This window comes from Microdochium trichocladiopsis, assembly GCF_020744255.1.
Source record: "Microdochium trichocladiopsis strain MPI-CAGE-CH-0230 chromosome Unknown B0I36scaffold_2, whole genome shotgun sequence".
Taxonomy (NCBI): Eukaryota; Fungi; Ascomycota; class Sordariomycetes; order Xylariales; family Microdochiaceae; genus Microdochium; species Microdochium trichocladiopsis.
Window position 1 is genome coordinate 2,375,897 of NW_025763545.1, and position 20,378 is coordinate 2,396,274.

Genomic DNA, 20,378 nt, shown 5'->3' on the forward strand with positions numbered 1-20,378 from the left:
GTGAGTATGGCAAGGAGAGACCAGATGGGGAAGTTGCAATTGTGATGGTTGTCGCTGGCGTCATAATGGCATGGGAGCAGCCCAACCCAGCTCCACCAGAATTTGGGAAAGTGGGGGTTGCCCAAATGAGGCGTGGAGACTCAAGACGTGTTGCACCAGATGAGTGACGAAGAGAGCACTGGTACTCCGTAGATGTAGTCGTAGGCAAGGTACAAATAGGTGAGCAGATGCTGCCGATGGTCCCAGCGACAAACCATAAGCCCTAGCTAGTATACTGCAGCATACTTGGGACGCACAGCCAGCCGTACTAGAGCTAGTGAAGAGCGTAGAGAGCACACATAGTGCGCCGGACGGGGAAGTGGGGGGAAGCTGTCAGCATCCTCAGCATGCCAGTCTCCCGTAGTGGAGGCATGGTGAGCGAAGCAGGTTGGAGACGGACTGTCCCGAGGTCCTGCTTGATGGCGAGTTCTTCAAAGCGCCCGACTTGACACATCCACCGGAGGAATCAATCATGCTCAGCTCCTGACAAAGAAGAAGCTGAGCTTATGTGAGCTTGGTGGTCCTGTCGCCCCTTTACCAAAGCTTGAGAGGACTTGAAAACGCGTCCGCGCAACTCACGAAATACCCTAAGGGATGCTAGTAGAGCCCACCACCCCGGCTCTGGCGTCGATCATTGTTCGCGGAAGCTGCAGCAGTGACGTGCGGCGTGCGGCGTGCGTGCGTGCCCATGTGCTGTGCTGACCCAGGAGAGCCGCTACTGTGCGCCTCGCGGCTCTTGTTGGGGGGGGGGGGGCTCTCCGCGCCGGGCCAGGGTTTACTTGGTACTACTGGCCACGAGCCGCAAACAACCATCCCGCGCAACAGGAGACAAGACACACACGACAGAGGCCCAGCATTCCGACGGTCCTGCCACCACCCGAGACATCAACGCTCCTGTGTCGCTTTGGGGCTCCAGTGCTGTCTCTGCACAAGTTTCCGGCACCAGTGACTGCCCAAAAGCCGCTCGCGTGGTGTCGCCTCCGCCATCCACTCCGGCAGTATTGCCGCGTTCCAGCTCCGGACAAACTGTGGTGACCACGACGGCAGTCTTCGCGGGGCCTGGTGACTCAACCATCTTCGAGCACATTTTCTACCCATCTGCCGGTATCTCTCGACGATCAAGGGTCATGGACGACACGCGGTATGCGAATCATCTCTCCTTCATGAGCCCTAGAAACCCCCCTCCCCCCTTCTGGCCTGTATATCTTCCCGAAGTCGCAAATCGAGTGACGACTGCAATTATGCGAGCCTCAACTGCGATCTTCTTGCTGACTGTTTTGTCTTCCTCGCACAGCCGTCGATAACGCGCCCCCATCATGGCGCTGCTTAATCCAACATTCATTCTCGGCATCGTCCTCCTGCTATACCTCTCCTCATTCGTCGTCTTCGCCATCGTCCGCATCCTTACGGGTATCTCTATCCAGCGCATCGGCTACTTCTCACTACGACGTCTCGCCTACACGCCCAGAGATGGTACAAAGGTCGACATCAGGGGGCTCGGCCTCAACCTCCACCGGCCCACGTTCTCGCAGCCGACATGGATGAGCATCGTGCTCAAGGAGCTCACGGTAACGGTCGACCCCAAAGAACTCGAGGCCACCAAGAGCCAGACACCGGCAAAGGAGCCCGACGACCCAGCAACACCGTCCGCCAATCTCAGGACTCGCAAACAGTCCATCGCAGGTCCACAGCGCAGTCAGATTTGGAAGAAACTCGCGAGGTTGAAGGACAGGGTCAAGAGGTTGCACCGGAGTGTACGCTGGCTGCGCCTGGTCGATGTGGTTGCGACAGACAGCACCATCTCTGTCGTTGGCGTGGGCAAGGTGCAGGTCGGCAACTTTACCGTGGCGCTCGACACGCGCCACCGCTTGGTTGACAGGGCACGCTTCTTCTTCCAGGGTGCCGCGGACAAGAACCGCTCAACGACGTCAGCGGAATGGATCATGACGCTGCGCAGCGTGCTCTTCACAGCAAACGGAGGCGAGTCTGTCGAAGTGCTGGATGCTGCAACACTCAACGTCCATGGCTTCCTCTACGAGCAGCTCGACGGCTTGCGCGATGCCGCGATCGCACTGAAGCTCGGCCGAGTTCACATTCCTTATGACGACGTGCTGCTCTGTGCCAGCCGCTATCGCCGGATCAAGGCTTCTGTCGCCAGCAGCTACACGGACGCTGAATCGATACCAGTGTTGAAGCTTGGGAGAGATTCGCTCCTGCCTGAAGACAGTGACCAGGATCTTTTGATGGCCGTATCGGATTCCAGAGAATTCATCAGCTCTATTCTACGTGGCATCAAGGAGGTTCAGTTCGCTGTGAGTTTTGTCAGCCTCGGCAAGAGGGTGGAGACTATCCGGGCAACGGGAAGTCCGTTGCTGCTGAATGTGTCGATGAAAGAGGTGGGGATTGACTTGCATCGCTTGGATCCGAAATCGCCAGCGCATCGCATGTACTTTTCAAGTAATGATATTGCCCACGAAGCGCAAGCGGTCGCACTCTCGATTTCAGTTGGCCTAGATGATGGCAGCGGCACTCCGGAAAAGATCGTCTACGTACCTATGGCTACCACGACTTTGAAGACGACATTACCATCCAAGACGATGGAGCTCGCTGAGGAGGGCACCGTTGAGCAGCGCAACGCCAACATCCTCTTTGCAAACTCCGTTGTGACTTCGCCGTCGGTGGATCTACAGCCCAAGCATCTCCCCATTCTTCTGGCCATGCTCAGGCCAAAGCCCAAAAGAGCAACAGGACAGACAGCAAGGAAACACGCTCTGATATCTCGTCTATTGCCAAAGGCTAATATCAAGTTCACAATGCACGAGCCTGTCATCAGGATTGCCTTGCCGCCAGTGACGAAGACGGACGACCCAGACGATTATGACCTCATCAACTCGACAATCTCGTCCATCTCGCTTGATCTCGAATCTTTTCACCCCACGGCAGATGATCTCAACTACTCTCTCGTGTCTTCGATGCGTGTGCAAACGCATCGGCTGTACTATCAAACAACGCAGGGTGAGCGCTATGATTTGGTGGAGACGGAATCCTTCGACCTCAAATTTCAAATATCGGCCAATCCGGAACTGCACGTCGTTGGAAGTGGCCACCTGCAGACTTTTGCGATTCGAATGACACGAGATGAGATCGGCAATGGCATTCGCCAGATCATCCGACAGCTTCGTCTCAACGTGCAGCCAGATAAGCGCCATTCGTCAATGTCGCAGCACCCTCGCAACATCCTACGTGCCTTGCCATCGTGGCTTCTTCACTTCACGCTACAAATCGACGACTTCAGTGCCGAGGTTGCAGGCATTGATGAAGATTTCCCGAGTCACACTCGGGGTGTTGCGATCCAGGTCGATTCTTGGTCAGCTGAGTACCGAGCCCAAAAGATGGACGCCACCAAACACCGTCCTGGTTCGAGGAGGCGAGCCCCAAGTAGAGTCCTGCTGCCCGATCCAGACCTCTTGGCCGCGGTATCTGTGCCGCCTTCGCCACGGAAACATCAAGCTCAGGGCGACGGCCGCAGAGTTGCGATCCACGTCAGGGGTCTCGAAGGCTTCATCATCGAGGCTGAGGACAAGTTCGAGCTTGACCCTTTCATTCGCCTACCACGGTTCGAGGTGGCTTTGTCCACCCTCAGCGATGCGCATAGCCCGATCCTCCATGTCCACTCGTACCTTCGGACCCTGCATCTTCAATATTCGTTGTTCAGACACTATTCCGTTGGCATCGCAGTGCTTGAGCTGCGGAAGGCCTTCATGAGGACAAAGCGAGCAGGCAAGAATGATAAGTCCCCTGATTCTGCAACCCCATCATCCAGCAGCACGCTAGCCCCGCCCGAGGTCTCCGCGGAATCTCCCGTGACCGGTGACATGAAGAAGCCTTGGTCACAAGGTGTCAGAGAATTGATCGCGGTCGATTTCAAGGCCGCAATGGTCCAGATCAAGGCGAACATGCCATCTGACCCACCCTTGATGCTAAGATTTCATGAGATCGAAGCAGGGCGTCACAGATGGTCACCGCCATTCTTCTATGCCAAGCATGTCCGACTGTTTGCTGATGCACCGCGCATGCCAGGCTCGTGGGCGAGAGTCGCGAGCATCAGGACGATTCGGTTCGATTACAGAGAGTCGCGCAAGAAAATGCACTCTGGGGCAGTGGTCGATGACAAGATGTTCGACATCGTGACGGACGCAATGCGCTTGTCTGTTCCGCACGAACTGATCATTAACAAGATCTCCAACAATGTCGTGAATGTGATGAAGTCTGTGCGGCAACTGCATCATCGCTTCAAGACAGGCACGAACGAGTACATTCTGAATAAGGGCCCAGAGGAAGCTAAAAATGTACCAAAGGTCTCCTTGAGGGTGCGTAAGCTGCTCTTCGAGATCGAGGACGGCGCCTTTGAATTCAAGCTCGGCATGATTTATCGTGCTGGCCGCATAGAACAACGACAGCGACTAGCGCGGGAAGAGGCCCATCGACTCAAGGTCCAGGCGATTCACGAGGAGGAGCTCAGGAAAGAATCCAGTCGCCTGCGCAACCGATCAGTCAAGCCTCGGGGCCGGACCATGGTCGCCAACGGCTCAGGACAGCGCAGTCATAGTGCTGACGACACACTGCCTGCTCCTTTGAAGGCCAGGTCGCGAAGTGTGGGTTTCAAGTCCAAAGCACCTCGCTACGATCCCGATGGTGTTCAGACCATGAGCGGCATCAGTCGTGTCACGATGCAGGAGGCTCGGACGAAACTGCACATCAGAAATGCCGAGAGCTGGAAGCATCGTATCCAACGACACTATGCACTCGCCAGCAGTGGCATGGAAGAAATCCGCAGTCTTTTCCTTGGCAGCGAACCAAGCTCAGGCGATCAAGAAGAGACAGAGAAGATTCTGGACGTTCCACCTCGACCGGCCCTTGCCGGCGCCGTCATCACTGATCTCCACCTGATGATTGACAAACCCTCTTTCCCGGCCTCAAAACTGCCTGACTTTCTTTATGATGTTGGCAAGGGTATGCCCAAGGACATGGAGTACTCCCTCCTCGTGCCAATGCACATCAACCTCACGTTGAGCGAGGCCAGGCTCAGCCTTCGTGACTACCCCTTGCCTCTGATACACGTGCCAGCACTCAAGAATGGACAATCTTCGAAGTTACCTGCCTTGTCGCTCAGCACTGACTTCGTCATTGCGGAAGAGTATCGGACAGACGTCCTGGCTCGATCTGTCACGGTCCAGATTACACCACCGATGCAAAAACCCAATGGCGACTGGAGCGAGGGATTTGCTATCGATGTTCGTAGGACAATCGGACCTGTCAAGTCGTTCTCAGATATGCGGATTGACATCAACACGGCAAACCCCACCAGGATCACATGGGGTCCTTCCTACCAGCCAGCCATCCAGGACATGATGATGGCTATTGAATCCTTCACAAAGCCACAGTTCGATCCATCGGAACGTGTTGGCTTCTGGGATAAGATCAGGCTGAACTTCCATTCTCGTGTGCGAGTCGCCTGGAAGGAGCATGGCGATGTGCACTTCGCCCTGAAGGGATCCAGGGATCCCTATTTCATCACTGGCAATGGAGCAGGTTTCCTGATGTGCTGGCGGAAAGATGTCAGGTGGAATATCAACACCGAAAATGACGCGAAGAAGTTCATGCTGGTCGATGGTGGGGAGTACGTGCTCGCTATTCCTGACTACAGCCAACAGGTCAGAGAAGCCGAACGGCGCAATGATGACAACGAGAGTGTTGTGAACGATACCCACCATCGGACGGGGGCCGCATTCAAAAAGGTGGTCATGAAGCTCTCGGGCAACGTGCAATGGATGGCTGGCCTTGTCTTCGAACGCGCCATCGACCCCGATGTACACGGCAACAAGCACCGAGGCGCGACTAGTTTCGTGTTTAAACCCCACTACGACGTTATACTCAAGTCGCCGCAGCAGGTTCGTGCTGAGCAGGTGAAGGCTGGCGACGGCAATTTCCAGCCTCATGACGCCTATCGTGGCTTCCGGAGCCAGCATATACACTTGTCTGTGGCAATCAAGGCACCATCAGACCGCGACTGGACATCGGCTGATGCTCAGTTGATGTCCAAGAGCTACAACTCGATCCATCTGACGCCCAGATTCTTCACGCACTTCTTTGCCTGGTGGTCACTCTTTGGCGGCCCAATGTCGCTCCCTATCCGGCAAGGGTCTCTGTGGCCTGACCGGGATCAGAAGAGCAAAAAGTTTGGAAGACACCTGGCGACAATCAAATACAACATCCTTCTTGCACCTCTCTTCCTGAGCCATATTTACAAGCACAAGGATGCCGAGGATTATGCCGACAACTCCGTTTCTGCCACTGGCATTAAAGTTCGCTTTGACAGCTTCATGCTGGATATCCACCAGCGCCGAGAAGAATTCAACACACGAGACAATGGACGCAAGACGAAGGCCCGCACTACAGGCATGAAGATCCACGCTGCGCAGCTGGATCTTGTGTCAACTGACGTGCGTGCTGTCTCGTCCGTGCTCAAGGGTACCTCCGCCGAAGCATTGAAGACTACTCAGCCGTCTGCACTAGTCCTACAAGGAAACGAAGACATTGTTGACCTGTCGAACTTCACCATTCCTGATAACGACTTCAGCTGGATTGATATGGACGACTTTGTTGAGTTGGACTGGATCTTGCCTACAGAGGTCAACCCCAAGACTCAGATTTTACCTCTAGCATTTGCGCCTCGTGTTACTTATTTCCGTCAAACAGACATTGGCGGCATCATTGATGGCGACCCCGGGCGTACTAGTCCTTTTGGCAATGAGCCGACGCACTTTTGTATCATGAGCCAGGACGACGACCCGCGCAGAGTACAGGCTGATCTCATTCGGGCACGGCTTGCTGAAATTGACGAGCAAATGCAAAACAACGTCCGGCAGGTCGGCGAAGCGGAATTGCGCATGATCCGAGACGACGGGAACACACCCAGCTTCAGGACAGATTATGAAAACCTCACCAGGTTCTCGCATCTGCTTCGTGATAAACAGGCATTCATGAAGAATATGCTCAAGAAGATGCAGCGCCCTGTTTCAGCCGCGCAGACAGAGGCGGATGAGTCCGCGGAAGATTCTGGATCCAGCCCAAGCAAGAAGTCCGACCACTGGATTGATACAGGCGATGGCCCGATGCCGGTTCCCTCAGGAGCGGAGTTCGCCAGCGACTTCAAGAACAGATTCGTTGTTCACAACATGCAGCTGAAGTGGAACAACCTTCTTCGCAACATCATCCTGCGTTACAGCCACCAAGTCAGCCAGCGTCGTGGCTTCGTCTACTACATGTCCCGGCCCGCTGTCAAATTCATCCTGGATATCGTTGAGGACCAGGCCAAGGCGAAGCAGAATGCGAAGTCCAAGACAGGAACAGATCCGAGCAATGCCAGCACGCTGCAGCCAGAGGCCTCGCAGGAAGACATCGAAGCCATGATGCGGCAGGTCCTGCAAGATGGGCGCAAGTTTGTCGAAGCTGGCTGTGGCAATATTGACGAGGATGACTCTGGCATGACAGATCTTGTTGGTGGCCTTGCCGACGAATTTGCACCTCAGAGCAGCTACCACGTCCGCTTGATCGCACCACAGATTCAGCTCCAGAGTGACAAAAACAAGAAGCACGCCGTTCTCATCACCGGAAAAGGAATGGAGCTGAAGATCGTCGAAGTCATGGAGAAGGCGAGACTATCTGACAACGTCAGTGGTCTCGTTCAACGTCGCTTCCTCCTGACTATGGACTCTGCGCAATTCTTTGTGACCCACCAGAAGTGGTTCACAGAGCCATTGCTCGGCATGTACTCGGCCAACAGGTATGGGACTGCTTCTGGAGCTTCATGGCCGCCCTGGGTTCCGATGGAAGTCATGTATGACTTCAAGGCAGATCCTTTCGGCTTCAAGAGAGTTGTGCAGAAGACGTCCGCTCTTCTGAGATATGACAAGTACAACAATCTCCGCCTCAAGTACACTGACGAAGTCAACACGGAGGGCACGATCGCATCTACTTTGGAAAACATGGAGTCTCGCATGGACAACCTGTCTGTTGTGTTTCCCCAGATCCGTGCGCTCTGTAATTCCTCGCAATATTTTGCGCTGTACATCATGGTGCTCGACCTGCTCATGTACAGCGAACCACTAGAAAAGTCAAGGTCGGAACGGTTGGAGAAGATCATGCTTGCGTCCGACTTTACCGATCTTCGTGGTACGCCTGAGATGGTTATCAAAATGCAGGAACGGATCCGAACCCTCGAAGAAATCAAGTCAAGGTTCCAGGTCCACTCCAGGCATCTTGATGAGAGGGGTTGGGAGGACCGCTTGAACCTGGAGCGCGACTTGGCTGCCTGCGAGGACGAACTCTTCTTCATGATGAAGGCCATCACACGATCACAGCGGAAGTACGATCAGTCTGAGGATGACACTGCGCTGCTGAGATGGTCGCTCCGCGCGCGAGAGATTGTCTGGCAGCTCATTCGCGACACAAACCAGCCGCTTGTCGAGATGCAGCTGCGAGATACTCATTATGACCGGACGGACTATGCCGATGCTTCACACAAAAACTTGTTGCAGGTTGGACGAGTCCTTGGATTTAATCTACTGCCAGAGGCGATCTACCCGGAGATGGTTGCGCCGTTCTTTGAGAACGAAGCGGCTGCGGGCAACCTGCAGAAGCGCAAGATGATAAGCGTGTACTGGCAGATGCTTGAATCTGTGGCAGGCATTCCCGTCATGGACCAGTTCGAGGTTGACTTGTTCCCTATGAAGATCCAGATGGAGCGTGATCTTGGCGTCCAGCTTTTTGAGTACATTTTCCCCGATGAGAGCCGTTCCACACCTGACACGACCGACCAGGACGGCACGCAGAACTGGTCGGGGGATGACAATACGGGTGAAGGTGATACAGCGTCTCTTTCAGGGTCGACAAGACTCAATACAGCATCTTCGGAGATGGAGCCAGCATTTGCCACCCGAGCTGGGTCATTGGAGCTGCGCCTAAGGCCAACCTTGAATTCAGAGACCCCAGAGAGCACACCGAACAGACCAAAGGCAATGCGGCTGCAGACTAGCGACGGACATCACTTCCGCCTTTTCGGCTCGAAAACGGCGAGCAAGAAACCCTCCCACGAGTCTCTGCGTGCTGCTAGCGTGGTACGAGGCGGTATCCGAAGGTCGCCTACTGGCAGCACTACCGCAACTACTGCCAATAACGACAGCAAAAAGTCTGCGTCGCGCTTCGTGCGCCTCGGCAAACCAGAGGCACCTGAAGACCAGGGGCCGACGGACGATCTGACAACAATGATGCGGCGTGCCAACACTTATGTGGTTTTCGCTGGCATAAGACTTGCTTCCGTTGTGCTCTGCCTAAGCTACAAAGGCAAGGGCGAGCGCAATATTGAGGACGTGCACGATCTGGTTTTCCGGTTGCCAATGATTGAGTATCACAACAAGACAATGTCCACCTTTGAGCTAGCAATGGCAATGAAGGGACACGTCGCCAAAGCCCTCGTGTCGCACGCGGGTGCAATCATTGGCAACAAGTTCAGCAAGCACCGGCCGAACACGGCGCAGCAGAACAAGCTTCGCGAATTAGCTACCAGCAGCGTCTTGCTCTCCACGCCAGCCATGTCGGGCAGTAACTACAACAGTGACGACTCATCAAGCCTCTTTGGTGGGTCTCAGGTTGACTACTCCAGATCCCCCCCGCGCAGCATTGCTGGCTCGCAGAGCAGTATCCAGGTGCCACAACGATCCAACAGCCGCAGCTCGAGCCTTGCATCCTCGCAGTCGCGAAATCGTGGGAAGCACGGTGCAGGCAATGATGCCACAATTCGGGGTTTGGCCCCTTCATGGCTGACCATGACCCCACCGAGTCCATCGGGTCGGACTGCTGGGTCCACTCCCTCCGCGCCAGATCTAGACAGGCAACGCCCCAAGACGAGCAGCGGTGATCTTCGGGCGAGGCCTACAACGCCAGACACAAAACGCGCACCACGTGGTGTGGCCTTTGAAGACGAGATAGGCAAGCATAGGCGCAAGTCTGCTGGAGGCGGTTTCCTCAGAGGAAAGATCAACGCCTTGACAAGCCGTCTGAAGGATCGCGAAGGCAGCACCATCAGCAGCGACAGCGGAAGCAACACCAAGGTCTCGTCTCACGATACCGAGGAAAGCGTGGAAGAAGAGGCGGACCAAATGAGGTTCCAGACCGCGGCACAGCGTGTCAAGACGGGCTGACCGTTCGACATAACCCTTAGAAGAATGCAAGGTGTGGCTCATCAGAGAGGGGCATTCGCCTGCAATACATAATCACCTCACACAACGCCAGAAGCCACTTCAAACAACAATCTAGCCCCTCAGTGGGCGTCATCAACACTAGTCGGTCCCCTCATCAGCATTTTCTTCTTTCGATCTTCTTCTTCTTCAACAGTAATCAGCATATATTGCCCAGCGGGTTGATTTCGGATGGATGGATGGACTAGATATATACCCCTTGGCTCTGGCGGCACATATATACGGTCTCTCAGGTACACACACTCTGCAGCATCATGGTGCACACGCACAGACGGGATGCACCATCTCTAATTTCCTTACTGAAAACCAATACGAAAAGTAATATTTACCAAAACGCCGGGCTGAATCGCATGCTATGCAAATGAAACTTGAAAGGAGTGAGTCGATGACTAAAGACAAACGAAGTGCCCAGGATCATATGAAGCTCGGGCTCCAGTACTCCCACTCGGCAGCCTGCTTGTCGACCCAGAGCATGCCCTCTCCAACGAGGTCCTCAACCGCGGTCTGAGCGCGGGCGCGCGTCCAACGCAAGTTGACCATGAGCATGGAGACGCTGACGTAACCGAGGATCTGTGCGGCCTCGAGCACGGCGCTCTGGTCCGTGTTGAGCTCCTTGGGTACTGAGCGGATATACGACTTGTTGCCGACTTTTATGACCGAAAAGCTCGAGCCCAGGGGTTTGAGGGTCGCTACTGCACGCAGGACGTCGTCGCTTTTGTTGGGGGAGAGATGGTTAGCTTTCTTTGCTGATGCTAGGCAGGAGGGGAGAAACAAGGAGACAAAGAAGAACAAGGACAAAGCAAACAACGGAACAACAAGCAGCAAAACATACTCTGTGATCTCAGGGCTGCCCTCCATTCGGCCACGCATGAGCCGGTCCCGGAGCTCCTTGACACCGATAAGTCCGCCGTTCTCGGCCCTCGTGGCGCTGCACACCTCGACGACACGAACCGCGAGCTCAAAGTAGAAATCATTGACCGTCCTGCCGAGCAGCTGTGTCCAGAAGCGCCCGCTGTTGCCACTGCCGCCACCACCGCCTCCGGCCGCGCCGCTGCCGTTGCTGCTGCTCCAGGCGAGCGGATCGATGCCGATCGCGGCGCACATGTGCGCGAACTGCGCGCGGAAGGACGGATTCGAGCGAATGTCCTTGGCGTGGGTTTGTGCAAACTGTTGCAGCAGGGAGCGGAACACCTCGAGCTGGGTCTCGAGAGCCTGCGCGTTCGAGGTTCGCAGAGAGCTGCCGTGGGAGGCGAACTGCGCGGAGGTGAGGCGGGACCGGTCAAAGGCCGCGAGGCCGACGCCCTTGCGTGACATGTCTGCAGAATGCGGGCCAATTATGCTTATTCGTCGTTGCAGGGCTTGGTCTGTTGTCCGAAGGGCTTGCAGTGCTGCGATAACGACATCACCACCATCGGGCCGGTCGGTGCCTGTTGACCGGCGACGTGCCCCGCGAGATGGGGCAACGCCCGGAGCCAGAAGTGGGGTTCGGCAGACGGAGCACGGGTCCGCTTGAGAGTGACGTGCCATGAGCACAATCTTGGGCTTAGCTAAGCACACCTCCCTGATCCGGGTCATCTTCGGAGCAGAACCCATCTATCTTATCGGCAGACCCACATAGGCCCGATGCACAACCACGGCGGCCAATCCGTGCCTGGTGTTTTCGAAGGGCACAAACCCTTTTCTTGCCGGCACGCGAAAAATTCAGTGCCAGCCCTGGCCCCGACCCATCCTGTGCCAACCCTCACGACCTGGACAGAAAGTTGCTAAACCGACGGCCCTTGGATTGCGAATATCCTCACCCAGCCAGATTTCCAACACGACAACCACCGCAATCATGTCGACTCAGAGCGTCCAGTGCTTCGGCAAGAAGAAGACGGCCACCGCCGTCGCCCACTGCAAGGTACGATTGCTGCCATTGCCGCTGCCGCCATCCTCGCCCGCCGCCACGACATCATCCCTCGTCCACAACCGCTCCCACAACAACAACATCGAGAAGCTGCAGTGATGCCACGGAGGCGATTGTTGCGACAACATACGGATTTCGATCGCGCAAGCTCTTCTGTGATTGTTGAGACGAGGGATGGCGTACAAAATCGGCGCTCGCGTGGACGGCTTTGGAGCGCGAACTCTTTGACTGACTTCGACTCTCCGAAATAGGCGGGTTCCGGCCTCATCAAGGTCAACGGCCGTCCTCTCAACCTCCTCCAGCCTGAGGTCCTCCGCTTTAAGGTACGATACTACGAACACACGGCATCCTCTCCATCTCAACACACTATGCAGCCAGACCAGGCCAGCCTTATGCAATCACCTCAAACGCACGGAAGCTCTGCGAGAATCGTTGCAACTGCGGAAGGAGCATATTAAGGCATGGACATGGCTGCATAGCTGTTGGATGTCTTCCTACGATGCTGCACAGGCACAAGCGACTAACACGCCGCGTACGCGTCTCTAGGTCTACGAGCCCGTCCTCATCGTTGGTCTTGACAAGTTCGCCCAGGTCGACATCCGGATCCGGGTGTCCGGTGGTGGCCACACCTCGCAGGTCTACGCTGTCCGCCAGGCCCTCTCCAAGGCCCTGATCGCCTACTACCAGAAGTTCGTCGACGAGCACAGCAAGAACCTGCTCAAGCAGGCCCTCACACAATACGACCGCACCCTCCTCGTCGCCGACAACCGCAGATGCGAGCCCAAGAAGTTCGGTGGTAAGGGTGCCCGCTCCAGATTCCAGAAGTCTTACCGTTAAAAACGGTCGGCACGACATCGTCAACGACAACAAGAACAACACCCGCCTGGCGTCTTTTTGTTTGTGGGGAAATCTGGGGGTTTTGGTGCTGTGCAAAGCGAAGGGAAATGCAAAAAGCTTAACGATGACGGATCGATGGGGGGGTGGTTCACCCAAAAAGCGGTGCTACGGCCGCGGCGACGGCACGGCCCGCAAGGCCCCCCCTCTTGTCTTTGTTTCCGCCTTTCCTTGATCTGGTCGTGGGTTTTCCTTTACTTCTGGCTCGACGGCGATATTCGGTCATGGGTTGGGAAAGCCTCTTCTGGGAGTCATCAAAAAACAAGAACATGAATTGGGAAAGAGAGTCCCCTCTCTTTTTTATGATCGAAATGCATTTACATTGGCAGTGCTCAGCTGCCTGGTTGTAAAATGATAGGCGAATACAATGACAAAAAACAAAACAAACCTTGACCAATCTGCTAAATAGTATCCTCTCTTGATTTGCAGTATGCGAGAAAACTTGACCACCCTCCTCGCCTTGATTGCTCCTTCCACGAGGCCCTCACGCCTGATCCCATCACGTCCATGTCTATCTGTGCGAACGGTACTCTTTGCAATCATCGTCAAGGCCGACGCGGACTGCACAGACTTGCACCCACTTGCCTAGGCCTTGCCTTGTTGTCATGTCATACAAGACTGCATGGCCTTCCCGGGTCATGCCAATAGCTCGAGATGCTATAGCGACTTCACCCTCCTCTTTCCCCATTCCACACTCGCGAATGACCTCTGCTGCCATGCAGCTCTGTTCAGAGTTGACGTACATGATATTTGGGCCAGTTGTGGAATACACAAGAGTTGACGCATAGTCGGAAATCCATCCCTCAGCCACCGAGTCGTTTGATAACATCGGAAGGAGGCCTTTCAACCGCAGTGTGGTTGCGGCAGTGCATCTGTGTTTGTGTCGTATGCTTCTAGAGATATGGGGAGTTGATCCATCGGCCGTACGATGAACCACGGGCAACAATGCTGCATGAAAGGCAAAAACAGCCATGACCACTAGACCGGCCATAATCTCACAAGCTGATTCAAAGGCCGCTCACGTGGTCTTGGTGTATAGGAGATGGGGTGTTCACAAGAGAATCCTGTGCGCCCGCGACCGTTGCCAGCCAGAGCAAGCGTTTCGAGGAAAGTATGGCATGTGAAAAAGAGGCTGTGACTCGTCCTTGCATATTCTGGGGTTTGTACACAAACAGCACGGAAACGGAATCTGCCACGCCGCTTTGTCTTTTGTCCCAAGTCACACAGCAGCGCTCCGTCACGAAATTGTGTATCCCGCAAACTTGGAGTTGGCCAGATCCTACGTACTCCGCGCCTTTCGAGCCAGTCCTGCTTCGAGGACTGTCATTGATTCATGGTATGCTCGAGCTGCGTGGAACTGGGGCGGATTACGCCGTTCGACACACCTTTACTGGACGACCGCATACCTGTAACGTGGCTTTGGAAACACCCATTGCTTGTGGATCTGATTTACGTGTCTGCGAGTGTGTAGGTGCATTGCGGTCCCACGAATGAGTATTGTTGATGCTGCTTCTTGACCGTGCTGGGTATTTGGTGTAGGCGGCCAACTTGGTCATGGTAAAGGCGGGCATGCGTCACAGTTTCTCCTGGGGTTGCAACAACGCGTCACTTGCTAAGATGAACGCATACAGGATAATCTTCTGAAATCGAGAAGCGACGAGTGTGGACTTGAGAAGCTTGTCAGGAGTACAATCTCGAGTGAGCCCCAGTCAATAGTCAATGGGGCGGCTGTTGAATGTTAGCATTCTCTCCAACGCCAACCTCTGGCCAACCTCGCAGGACTTGACTTCTTTGGACGAAATTGCAGGATCTTGACCCATTGTTACATGTACGTCACAGAGCAGCCCAGTTATATGGCCGTATCAAATTGTCCTTTTTATCAGAAGTAAAACCCGGGTATATGGACATTATTCTGGACATGGTTGCATTTCCTTTCGTTAACGGACTTGAGCAGTGGGGGAAAGAAGGATCATACAAGAAGCGTTCCTCCGCCGCAGAAATCTCAAATCACAGGCAAAGTCTGAGTTTCGAGGGAGACAATGAGTTCAACGTACTCATGTATCATTGCATATTGAAGAGTGGGATTTTTTTAATTTTTTTAAAATGGCCAACCAGGTTTGTCACCTCGTCTTTCTTTCAATGTAATATGGTTGAACTTGAAAAAGGTTCTCAAGTAGCTAAGCCATGGAGCAATACGACAGGAGCTTTCTGTCAAGTCGCATCTCTCCTGGGCCACGAGGTCCTTTTGCATGCCCGTGGCCTCACTCTTAGCTCCCGAGGCTTGATCATTTAGTGATATGCTAAACATGGGTTATCGAGTGATTTCTATTGGCACATCAGCCTGGTTTCCACACAAGATGAGAAGATTTGGTAGATTGCTCAACATTCACATTCGAAACGGATCGTTCTCGCACCACTTTGCATTGGCCTTCTTCAAAGATGCAGCCAACTTTCGATATATTGCGTCGATTCAGAAACCAGAGCATCAAAACAGAAATCATGGCAGTTTGACTGGCTGACGAACTTCTGGTTAGTTGTTATGATTTAAACCTGCTGCCTGGACATCGGTTTGTACTGTTCACGAGCTTCTCTCAGCATTCGTGTATATAAACCAGACCAGACAACGTCTGTCTGGGCGCCCTATCACCTGACATCAGAATCGGACTCGAAGCACAAACTCTCGTCGTGCAGTAGGCAGCGCCACGTTCTCTTTGACGCTATGGTCCTCGAAAACGCCTCGCGTCACTACTGCATCAAGGCAACTCCCAGACCGGGTTACGCAGACAAACGAAAATAGAGCAAGCCGTGAATTCGTTTATGAAATGCGACTTCAGTCCTCAGATCTACACCTTAAGATCGGGAGCGATACTTGCTGCGCCACATCACGCGCGTGCGCCAAACTGACGATGAAGGAATCCCTGACTAACGAGCGCGGCTGGTCTTTGCCCGAGGCCCATGATACTGTCCTAAATGCGCCAGAAACTTTGCGAAGCTCACCTCATCTACCGTGTGAAGTTGTTGGCGGTCGCGAGATGGATGGGCACGGTCTCAGATGAGGCATGACCAAAAAAAACATGGCGAATTTAACGACAACGACAACAAACAACGACGAACAACGACGAACCCAAAACCAGCACTACCTGTATATAGAAACGAAGACGTTTTATTCAGGGAGTAAACCAGCGAAATTCCAAGCCACCGTTACCCTCGAGAAGGATTGGTGCTGCGGTACAAGTCCAGGGCTCCATAATCATTACCGCTATGTCTGTCCCTGCTCCCGTATAGCTTAGTTCTTCACTTATCCAAGGTGGAAGACGTGCAGGGCAGCGGCACAAGTGCTCGGACTGGTGCTCGGAAATGCCCACGTGTCAAATAAACATTCTGCTTCTATACTCGTGCTGATTGTAAAGGGGCTGTACATTTCGCTTTCATAGGTGCTCATGCCCACGGACTTTCCAGAAAGCAGACGCTTGATTTTTCTCACAAGTAAACAGCACCGCCTTCATCCCATGGAGCCGCTGCGCGTGCAACTTGTGTGTAGAAGCGCCGCCCAGGCACGATACGTCGCTCGTGTCTTGTCGTGACCGTACCCGGAGCTCAGACATGCTCTCGAGAAGCACATGATGACCGTGTGACAGGCCACATTGATGACGAGCCATTATATCCTCCTAAGGAGATGGGCCTAGAGAGACAAGAACATGGGCGATATAGACAGGCACGGTTTTCGCAAGGACTGCCTTCTCTCCTCGTTCGCGAAGTAAAGCCCAGTCGGTGCTCAAAGATGAAGCAGAATTTTCCAAACTCAGAGATACCAGCAATATGCGCCAACTACGAGGACGCCCGCTTTCTCTGACTGTCCCAGTCGGGAAAAGACACAAACCTCGTACGCTTGACGTGTAATATACGATGGGATACACCGCGCGTAATGGCATGTGTATACCAGTTTGGACATTCAACATCTTCTTTCAACCTCACCGACTCGTCTGAGAAACTCATGTATACACAGCGACAGACAGACAGACAGACAGGTATTCACTCCCGCCGCGCGCGCGCCTGCTCCAAAAATAGTACACAGGACCAGATGGAATAAGAAAAAAGAAAAAAAATAGCATGTAAGGTATCTATCTGCCCATCGCGAGATGCTTACCCTATTCTGTGATATACCCCGGGCGCGATATGTGCGGTTCCATCCCGCATTCTTGTTTTCCTTCCGATGTTGACGTGTCACTTAGTCCCAAAGATTCCTTCGTCTTCTGAAACTCGCGCGCCCCCATCCAGAATCGCCCGGAACTTTTCAGAATATTGAAAAATAAAATCTTCCGTACCGTGTGTAGATGAGCGGGAGCCGGGACGTTGAGCAGGGAATGTTCCGTTGCGGGTCGTTTCTTCTTCTTTTTCTTCGTCGGAATGTTTGAGCCTCCTCCAGCATTTTATGTCACATCTCATGCAGCACCGACAAGTCACGATTCGCGCGAGACACATCTGAACCGAAACACTACCCATCGATAGTTGGGCGGTGAGCTGGTTGTGTGACACGGAACCCTGGCATCGCTGTGGTTTTTACAATGTACTTGTTTTTCTTTGCATACTACTTGCATTGTCGGCGGCTAGGCTACCTGCCTTGCCTGCCTAATTGCCAGCCTGCCAGCCTGCCAGTTGTTTTTTGTTTCGTCGCATTCCTGTTTCCACCTGCACGTGACAACACAACTCACCAGGAATAAGAAAGCAAAACTACGACATTCGGTCGTCACAACAAGCTCAGCTTCCAAACCGCCATGAGGAAAAGCTCGTCGCCAATTCCAGCCAGTCGACTTTGACCAGGCCAAAAAGACAACAACCAAAAACCAAATGACCGATTTATGCGCGGTACGCTGTCGCGGAGCTTGAACCGCGCCCCTGGAATCTAGACCTTGCAAATTGCGTCTTCCAGAATGTCGCGTAGACCCCGGCCTAAACGCCATGGCGTGGCATCGGGTGCAACACTCCAGCCCGGCGCCCCCCCCCCCCCCCTGTGTGCCATGCAGGCTTTGCCCATTCTTTCCATCAGGGACTGGAAACAAGAAGGGCCGCATGCGATGCGGCCGCCTTTCAAGATGCCCAGGTCCCCCGTACGTACCTCGCTTCCAACCGCAGGTCCATGCGCGCGCGCGCATGCGTCCTTGGGGTAAAATGACAAGAATCTCGCCAGTAACGCACCCGGTCCCTAGCTACAGGGAGTCGCGGTTTGACACCTGCCTCTCTGGGAGTGTGCTCTGCTGAGCCGCCCGCCATTGCCGGATCTGGGGACGCCAGCCTGGACATGACAGGATGAGCGAAATTTGACGCTACAGACAGCTCACTTTCCGCCGTTGCATTCGGGGTCCTGGCCTTGGCTCCCGGCGTGTCGTGGTTGACAGGGCTTGCATGTCGTAAGCATGCCCATGCCGGAAGACGCCACAGATCCCGCGTCCAGGTCAAGCACGACAGATGCCCAAACGCTGGCTCAAGCCCTGCGCGTGTAAACCAGCAGGTCCAGCTTCGACAAGAAGCCAGCGCCGACATCCTCGGTTGTTCCTACCAATGGGCAGCCAGAGATGTGTTTCGCAGATACGACAAGCCTCACTCACTCACGCCTTGCCAACACGGAGATCCGGGGTGAGCGTCCGCCAGCGTTGCGTGTTTGATGATCGGCGTGTCTCCACGGACAACGTCCCACTGTGGTCAACATGCCTAAAGCAGCAACTTGAGCTGGTGATCCCTCAAGTCGAGAGCATACTGCGTAGCCAGCTGACGAGTCCTTGCAAAGGCATCCGGACATGAACGAAACAACAAGCCCTGTCGGTGGAGCAATGTGCTGGCGCAGGGATCTGCTTGCCTCGCAGCCCTGCAGCGTAGTTATCGAGGTTATGTTTGTGCGCATCCTGGACATACTGTATGTAATGTAATGATTGGCGTGGCCCACGACTCAGGGCTGTCCGGTCTGGTCTTGGGTGCGTGGCAAGTGTCGCCCGCCCTCCGAAAGTAGGATCGCGATCCTCGCCAGCGAGCCATGCCCTTCGGACCTTGATGGGATGTCGGCCGACGATGTGGAGCCACTCGTCGTTGCACCATGCATGTCGCGTTCCTCGATCGTCACGGAATTTCTCCCACTAGGGGATTTGGAAATAAGACCAGGATTGCCGGCCAAGGATGAATGCACGGTACCGTGCGACATTTCGCAAGCATCGACAAAGATGTATGAAGCAAGCGGATTGCTTATCCTGGTCTGCCAAACCCGTCAAGAACCTTGTCCCGGGCAGCCGCGCCATCCGTTCTGCAAGGGTTTGGGATATGAGCAGACAGCAGAATGCAGACGAACCTAGCTCGGCGATGCAATTATGCCTGCGATTGAGCTTCGGCAAAGACAGGCCTGGCCTGGCCTGGGCTCAACTTCAGCCCATGCTCCTCCGTGCTCCGTACGTACATACATCAGCTTTGGTTGTGACTCGGCTCCTAGCCTGCAGCCATGCCTCTGGCAGCAACAACAACAGTTGGCCAATCTGGAGGGCAGCACGCTGGGGGGTGGTGTTCCTGGCATGGTGGACCGCCCTGCCCTGCCTGTCAGCACGGGTGCAAGGCAAGACGTGCAGATATAGGCAGGGTTGGGTCGGCGAATCGTGGCGTGTCCTTGGAGAAGCAATCTTGTGTTGCCCACCGCGTCGATTGGCTATTGGCCGGCCACATCGCAATGTGGGATGATGGAAGATGGTAATGGTGATGATGGTGATGATGGTGATGATGGTGATGATGGTGATGATGGTGATGATGGTGATGATGGTGATGATGGTGATGATGGTGATGATGGTGATGGCGATGATGACACGAGGTCGTATGGGAAAAGGCAAGCTGCCGGCCTGCACCCCTCGGCGCGTGCAGGCCGTGCCGGTCAGTGAGCGCGCGGGTGCGAGGGCTGTTCCCGACGGCTGGCGCATGCACGGGCAACCTGCAGTCAGCACAGCACAGCAGGTACCTGCGTGACTCTCTCAACCGAGACGAGGGCCGGATTGGAGGGAGCTGTGCAGAGTTTCCCGATCTGTGGCGGCATACATGCAGACCAGTTGACATCACGGGTGTAGCCTCACTGTGACGGTGCTGCCTATTGGAAGGCGCTCCCCCAATGGGTGTCCAAGGTGTTGCGATACACACATTAACTTTACCTCCCTGCGACAAAAAAACAAACAAAAAAAAACAACAAAAAAACC

At 54.5% G+C, this 20,378-nt stretch overlaps 4 protein-coding genes across 4 annotated transcripts; 3 read left to right on the plus strand and 1 right to left on the minus strand.

The window, feature by feature from the left end:
* Nucleotides 1-1,095: 1,095 nt before the first annotated feature.
* B0I36DRAFT_71286 (mitochondrial protein from FMP27-domain-containing protein) lies at nucleotides 1,096-10,537 on the plus strand. The gene is made up of 2 exons (XM_046163256.1): nucleotides 1,096-1,180; nucleotides 1,334-10,537. The coding sequence occupies exon 2, from the start codon at nucleotides 1,356-1,358 to the stop codon at nucleotides 10,299-10,301; it is 8,946 nt and encodes a 2,981-aa protein (XP_046016924.1). The 5' UTR covers nucleotides 1,096-1,180; nucleotides 1,334-1,355; the 3' UTR covers nucleotides 10,302-10,537.
* A 235-nt stretch (nucleotides 10,538-10,772) lies between these two features.
* B0I36DRAFT_359446 (EAP30/Vps36 family protein) lies at nucleotides 10,773-11,672 on the minus strand (the record flags this gene model as incomplete). The annotated part of the gene is made up of 2 exons (XM_046158127.1): nucleotides 10,773-11,070; nucleotides 11,191-11,672. The coding sequence occupies 2 exons, from the start codon at nucleotides 11,670-11,672 to the stop codon at nucleotides 10,773-10,775; spliced, it is 780 nt and encodes a 259-aa protein (XP_046016925.1).
* A 377-nt stretch (nucleotides 11,673-12,049) lies between these two features.
* On the plus strand, nucleotides 12,050-13,559 carry B0I36DRAFT_314862 (ribosomal protein S9/S16). Its single transcript, XM_046152820.1, has 3 exons — nucleotides 12,050-12,258; nucleotides 12,516-12,587; nucleotides 12,811-13,559. The coding sequence occupies exons 1-3, from the start codon at nucleotides 12,193-12,195 to the stop codon at nucleotides 13,099-13,101; spliced, it is 429 nt and encodes a 142-aa protein (XP_046016926.1). The 5' UTR covers nucleotides 12,050-12,192; the 3' UTR covers nucleotides 13,102-13,559.
* Nucleotides 13,560-19,196: 5,637 nt separating this feature from the next.
* On the plus strand, nucleotides 19,197-19,963 carry B0I36DRAFT_71334 (uncharacterized protein). Its single transcript, XM_046163257.1, has one exon. It carries the CDS (start codon nucleotides 19,327-19,329, stop codon nucleotides 19,873-19,875), a length of 549 nt encoding a protein of 182 aa, XP_046016927.1. The 5' UTR covers nucleotides 19,197-19,326; the 3' UTR covers nucleotides 19,876-19,963.
* The last annotated feature ends 415 nt before the right edge of the window (nucleotides 19,964-20,378 follow it).

Coding starts and splice junctions, on each gene's coding strand:
- B0I36DRAFT_71334 (XM_046163257.1), top strand. CDS start 19,327: ATGAATGCACGGTACCGTGCGACATTTCGCAAGCATCGACAAAGATGT.
- B0I36DRAFT_314862 (XM_046152820.1), top strand. CDS start 12,193: ATGTCGACTCAGAGCGTCCAGTGCTTCGGCAAGAAGAAGACGGCCACC. Junction 12,259..12,515: donor CCGCCGTCGCCCACTGCAAG/GTACGATTGCTG, acceptor TCTCCGAAATAG/GCGGGTTCCGGCCTCATCAA. Junction 12,588..12,810: donor CTGAGGTCCTCCGCTTTAAG/GTACGATACTAC, acceptor ACGCGTCTCTAG/GTCTACGAGCCCGTCCTCAT.
- B0I36DRAFT_71286 (XM_046163256.1), top strand. CDS start 1,356: ATGGCGCTGCTTAATCCAACATTCATTCTCGGCATCGTCCTCCTGCTA.